The sequence below is a fragment of the Eimeria maxima genome, genomic scaffold (genome assembly GCF_000499605.1).
Source record: "Eimeria maxima Weybridge genomic scaffold, Emw_scaff1699, whole genome shotgun sequence".
NCBI lineage: Eukaryota > Apicomplexa > Conoidasida > Eucoccidiorida > Eimeriidae > Eimeria > Eimeria maxima.
Window position 1 is genome coordinate 1 of NW_013564614.1, and position 6,510 is coordinate 6,510.

General features: G+C 47.6%; 1 protein-coding gene across 1 annotated transcript; it reads left to right on the plus strand.

The window, feature by feature from the left end:
* Nucleotides 1-1,504: 1,504 nt before the first annotated feature.
* On the plus strand, nt 1,505-5,917 carry EMWEY_00054960 (hypothetical protein, conserved; the record flags this gene model as incomplete). The annotated part of the gene is made up of 2 exons (XM_013480172.1): nt 1,505-2,894; nt 3,510-5,917. The coding sequence occupies 2 exons, from the start codon at nt 1,505-1,507 to the stop codon at nt 5,915-5,917; spliced, it is 3,798 nt and encodes a 1,265-aa protein (XP_013335626.1).
* Nucleotides 5,918-6,510: the final 593 nt, after the last annotated feature.

The following is a 6,510-nucleotide window of genomic DNA, read 5'->3' on the forward strand; positions in this document are numbered from 1 at the left end:
GTTGTCTGACAGACACAGACAGGACAGCACCGGGGTGGAGCGGCCGCTCCTCTGTTACCACTCTTGCTGCAGCGGCAGCAGCAGCAGCAGCAGCAGCAGCAGCAGCAGCAGCAGCAGCAAAAGTCACATTTTTATTAGTCGCAAAAATAGATTTATAGATTGAATTTAATATAAGAATAAAATAAAGAAGAAAAGATTTCGTTAGCGCCTGCTGCTGCTGCTGCTGCTGCTGCTGCTGCGGCTGCGGCTGTTGCTGCTGCTGTTGCTGCTGCTGTTGCTGCTGCTGCATCGGGGCATCGAGCCTCTCTTCCTTGTGTGCGCAGACAAGAAAGAAGAGGAAGTGTGTCTATAAGAGAATTATTTTATTTAATTTATTTAATTATTTATTTTATATTTTTATTTAATTTATTTTATTTATTTGTTGCTGCTGCTGTTGTTGTTGTTGTGCTGCTGTTTGTTGCCGCTTGTTGTGCTGCTGCTGCCGCCGCTGCTGCTGTTGCTGCTGTTGCTGCTGACCGCGCGGCTCCTCCTCTCTCCGGCCGATCCACCGGGTGTATGCTGAGCTTTTTGCTGCTGCATCTTTTTGTGTTTTGTTTGCCCGTAAGAAGCAATGTGTTCTTTTTGCTGCTAATTTTATTATATTTGCTGCAGCAGATAAGCTGTATAAGGAGGAAGGTGACTAGTATATATATATACAGCAGCAGCGGCAGCAGCAGCAGCAGCAGCAGCAGCGGGCGCGGCGGCTACCCCACCCATCGAAGCGTTGCTGCTGCTGCTGCTGCTGCTGCTGCTGCTGCTGCTGCGACGGTAGCTGCAGCAGAAGACAAGCAGCAGCAAGGGAGAGTTTGTATTCTTATAAGGTTTTTGTGTATTTCTACAAGGAGAAGGCGTGATTTGTTGCGGCAGCCGCAGCAACTGCAGCAACTGCAGCAGCAGCAGCAGCAGCAGCAGCAGCAGCACAACAGCGACCACGGCTAGCTGCAGCAAGGATCGGTCCTGCAGCAAAACCTTCTTCTTCTTTCCTTCTTCTTTTTGTTTTTTAATTACTTTTATCTTCTTCCTCTTTTCTTCTTTCTGGTGCATGTCTTGAGTGCCTGTGAGTTCCCCTGTTGCTGCTGCTGCTGTTGTTGCTGCTGCTGCTGTTCCTGCTGCTGCTGCTGCTGCTGCTGCGACTCCGACACGCACCCTACTTCCTCTTCTCCCTTCCTTACCCTAATAGAGACACCCAGACAACTCTCTTACTAGCAGCAGCGGTACATCCTCTGCAACAAGGATCTGCTGCTGCTGCTGCAGCAACAGCAGCAGCACCACATCAGCACATCGCAACGCTACTCCTGCAGCATCAACAGCAACATCCACATCAACAGCAGCAGCAACAGCAGCAGCAGCAACAGACAGTACAATATATACAACAGCAGCAGCAGCAGCAGGATGAGAAGCAAATCGCAGCGCCTCCTCTAAGGACAACTCGTAAATAGACATCTATACACCCGACTCCCTTATCATGGATTCCTTACACCATCCTGCTGCTGCTGCTGCTGCTGCTGCTGCTGCAACAGCAGCAACAGCAGCAGCTGCTGCAGCACCTGCAACTTCTTCTTCTGCTGCTGGAAGAACAGCAACAGCGCAACCCACGTCTTCTACACATACACCTCCCCACGATAAAATATCTGCTGCAGCGGCAGCAGCAACAGCAGCAGCAGCAGCAGCAGCACCTGATGGACCAGCAGCAGTAGCAGCAAGACCAGCAGCGGAGAAAGACTGTCAGTCGATGGAGTGCGACAGCTGCAGCACATCTGCTGCAGCAGACACCAGCTCTATCAAGAGAGAAGTGCAGCAGCAGCAGCAGCAGCAGCAGCAGATCCATCTCCATAAGGATCTTGAGGATCAAAAAAGACCAGTTCAGCAGCAACTGCAGCAGCAACAGCAGCAGCAGCAGCAGCAACGGGCCAATCTTTGTAGCGAAACTGCAGCAGCAAAGAATAGCTCCTTCTTATCGCATGATAAAAGAGCAGCAGCAGATGCAGCAGCAGATGCAGCAGCAGATGCAGCAGCAGCAAATGTAGCAGCAAAAGAAACTAAGCTTCTTAACGCAGCGTCTGACGGATCATCTAAAACAGCAGCAGCAGCAGCAGCAGCAGGAACGGCAGCAGCAGCAGCAGCAGGAGTTGATTTGAAATCTGCTGCGCCTGCGTCTATCTCTTCTTCTTCTTCTTCTGCTGCTGCTGCACAACAAAAATCAGCAGCAGCAGCAGCAGGAGTTCCTGCTGCTGCCTCGTCTTCTTCTCCATCCGCAGATTCAACTACTACAACGAGCACCACAACATCAACATCAGCAGCAGCAACAACAGCAGCAGCAGCAGCATCATCATCATCATCCGACGCAGCAACGGATTCGTCTTCTTCTGTATCTCCATCTGTGTCCTCCCCAACTAGTACTGTATCTACCTCTCCTCCTTCTTCTTCTTCTTCTCCTGCTGCTGCCCCTACTCCATCTCCTCCAGCATCATCAACAACAGCAACAGCAACAGCAACAACAACAACAACAGCAGCAACAGCAGCAGCAGCAACAACAGCAGCAACCCCACCACCAGCACCACCATCCCACCGTCGTGGGTCCGACCGTAGTAACGATTGGCATCCATTGGATGCCGTAGTGGAGCGTATAGAGGCTCACGTGCGTCCAAATAATTCTAGCAGCAGCAGCAACAGCAGCAACAGCAGCAACAGCAGCAGCAACAACAATAACTCATTAAATATAAATAATAACCCAAGCTCATCACCACTTAATCAGACCGTCTCATCGAATACAAGCAGTAACAACAACAATAATAATAATAATAATCGTATTCAATGGGTAAAAGGTTTCCGTATGCCATTAGGTGCAGAAGGTCGTCAGATACTACTTAGACGTCTAAGAAAAGCATATCATTCGAACCCTATTAAATGGGAAGAAGAATTATCACGTCATAGAATTATTTTCAGCAGAATGCCATATTGTACAGTAATTGAATTATTCCATTTAGCTCATCTTCTTGGTGTATTCGATTTTGCTGTTAAATGCTCAGAGGAATATGGTAATGAGCATACAAATCATCATAATCATAAAAGAAGAAAATATAAACATAATAATAATAATAATTATAATAATAATCATAATCATAATAATCATAATAATAATCATAATAATAATAGTGATAATAATAATAGTAATGCACAGCAACAGGAAGGAGGGGGAGGAGGAGAAGGGGAAGGGGAGTTTGCTGATGGCTCTTATAAAGGGAATAATAATAGTACTATTACTGTAAGAAGAAGACAGAGGCGGACTAATAATAATAATAATAATAATAATAATAATAATAATAATAGTAATAGCAGCAGCAGCAACAGCAATGGATCTAGTGCAGCAGCAGCAGCAGCAGGAGAGGAGCAACATTTAATTGCACCTAGACCTCGACGAGCAAGAAGAACAAGTCCTGCTTACTTACGTGACTATGAGACATTAACAGATGCATTAAGATTTGCTGCTCCTTCCCCTAAAAGACCAAGAAATGGTAGTGCAGCAGCAGCAGCAGCAGCAGCAGCAGTTGGTGGTGCTGCTGGTGTACCGAATGATGCTAGTACTAATGCTCTATTCCACTGGGACAGCCAAGGAGGATTTAATGAACGACAGCAGCAGCAACAGCAGCAGCAACAACAACAACAGCAGCAGCAGCAGCAGCAGCAAGATGATCTACTTGCTGCTGTCCTTAGAGGAAGAGAAGGATCATCTGCTGGTGTACATGAATCTTTCCTTAGAGCTGTTGTTGATTCACAGGCCGATGCAGCAGCAGGAGGAGCAGCAGCAGGAACAGCAGCAGCAGCAGGAACAGCAGCAACGCATGCTGCTGCTGCGCTGCAGCAGCAAAGACACCTCAAAGAATTTACGGATAGTATATGGGGAAAAAATTATATAAATGATGGTGTCTTTAGTGAGGATCTAAAAGAATTAAGTGGTTTGCTGCAGCACGATCCGCAGCAGCAGCAGCAGCAGCAGCAGCAACAGCAGCAGCAGTTGTTAATGCTGCAGCAGCAACTTGAATCCGAACAGACCAGTGGTCAACAAGGACGATTCTTCTTCTCTGCTGAACTCCCTGGTGAGACCTGCAGCAGCAGCAGCAGCAGCACATGGAAAAGATATGATAAACTTGGCAGCAGCAACAGCAGCAATCGCCGTAATAGCGGTAGCAGCAGCAACAGCAACAACAGCGTACATAGCTGTGGTGGTGGTGCTGCTGCTGCTGTTGCTGCTGTCTTGGGACAGCAGCAGCAGCAAAAACGCAGCAGAAGAACGAAGCTTCCTGCTGCAGGTCTTGCTGCTGCCGCAGGTAGTGACGCTATTAGTCTATTAGCTGCAGCAGGAGTCCCTATACACCCAGCAGCAGCTGCAGCAGCAGCAGCAGGAGACTGTTTAGGTGGACTTCCATCAATTCCTTCCGAAGCAGCAGCAGCTGCAGCAGCAGCAGCAGCAGCAGCAGCAGCAGCAGACCATGGATCCTCCGGTTGTGGATCTGCGAGTTCTTCCTCTCCTTCTTCCTCTCCTTCAACAGGAGGACCATCATTATCATCAGGAGGAGGAGCATCATCACCTGGTGCAGCAGCAACTGCTGCTGGTGGTGGTGGTGCTGCTGCAGGTGGTGCTGCAGTACCATTAGATCTGCATGCATTAACAACAAATTATACAATTGCTGCTCAATACTTACAAGTTATTCAGCTCTTGGCTGTACAAAAACAAATCATGGAATTAACAGAGAGCCTAAAGAACTGTGATACTAATGCTGCTGCTGCTGCTGCTGCTGCTGCAGCAGCAGGAGGGGTAGGGGCTGTAGGGGGAGTAAATAGGAAGGGGACGGGAGATAGGAATACAGCAGCAGCAGCAGCAGCAGCAGCACTATCTAATTGTCTTGGTGCTATTAAGGGAGATCCTCAATCTTCTCTTAGTCAGCAACTTATTATGCGACTAGGGGAGGAGGTAGGACTATCTAGTACTGCAGCAGCAGCAGCAGCAGCAGCAGCAGCAGGTGCTGGAGCTGGACAAGCAGCAACTGCAACACCTACACCTCTACCTACGCCTGCACCTGCAACAGCAGCAGTACCTACTGCACCTGCAGCAGCAGCAGCAGCAGCAGCAGCGCAGCGGGAGGCACGGGAAGGAGATGCAGCACGCAGCGGAGCAGCAGCAACTCTATTAGAAGAATTAGAGAGGAAAGTTGCTGCTCTTGAGTGTCTTGTTGCTGGCAACAGCAGCAACAACAGCAGCAACAGCAGCAGCAACAGCAACAGCAACAACAACCGACTGCTGCAGCAGCAGCAAGAGGGAGGGACTCCGTCACGTGCTGGTGTTGGTGTTGGCAGCAGCAACACTGCAGCAGCAGCAGCAGCAGCAGAGGGACTTCTTGGATTATCGCCATCACTGCAGCAACTGCAGCAATTGCAGCAACTGCAGCAGCTGCAGCAACTGCAGCAGCTACAGCAGCTGCACCGTCGGGTATCGCAGCAGCAACCATCTAACGCAGCAACCGCAGCATCAACAGCAGCAGCAGCAGCAGCAGCAGCCGCTGCAGCAGCGGCTGCTGCAGCAGCTGACTCCCCTCCTTCTACATCTGCTACTACAGCAGCCGCAGCAGCCGCAGCAGCAGCAGCAGCAGGAAGAGGATCTAATAATAATAGACAACAAGCTCCTCTTAGTTGTTCTTATATAGATTCTCCTGTTGATGGTTATGATTCTGCTGCTGCTACTTCCTGCTGCAGTGCTGCTTCTGCTTCCTCTGCATGCAATACACCTGATTCATTAGCAGGGGAGAGGCTGCTGCTGCTCTCTTCCTTATGGCAGCCGCTGCCACCAGCAGAAGGACTTGTTAGCAAAGAAGGAGGATAATTATACGCAGCAGCGGCAGCTGCTGCTGCTGCAGCAGCAGCAGAAAGCAGCAGCACCTGCAGCAGCAGCAGCGGCGGGAGAAGGAAAGGGAGTGGGGACAGACAGCGGGAAAGAATGCAGCAACAAGGGAGCAGCAACAACAGCAAAAGGAGGAACAACAGCAACAGCAGCAGCAGCTGCAGCTGCAGCAGCAAAATGTGCAGCAGCAGCAGCAGCAGCAGCAGCAAGAGGGATGGTTGTATATTGTTTGTTGATTAATAGATCCTTCCTTAATGCAGATAATAAATAGCAGATATTATTTGTATTTATTTAGATTTGTTTGTCTGTTTTTATTTATTTATTTATTTATTTATTTATTTATTTATTTCCTTTTATTTATTTATTTATTTATTTATTTATATATTAATTATATTATTAATAAATAATATATAATAATAAATATTATTAATAAATAATATTATTAATAAATAATATATATATTAATAAATAATAAATAATTATATTATTAATTAATTCTTTTGCTTATTTATTATTATTTGTTTCTTTTCTTCCTCTCTTTTTATTAACGCAGCAATAAGAAAAGGAAGACTTTA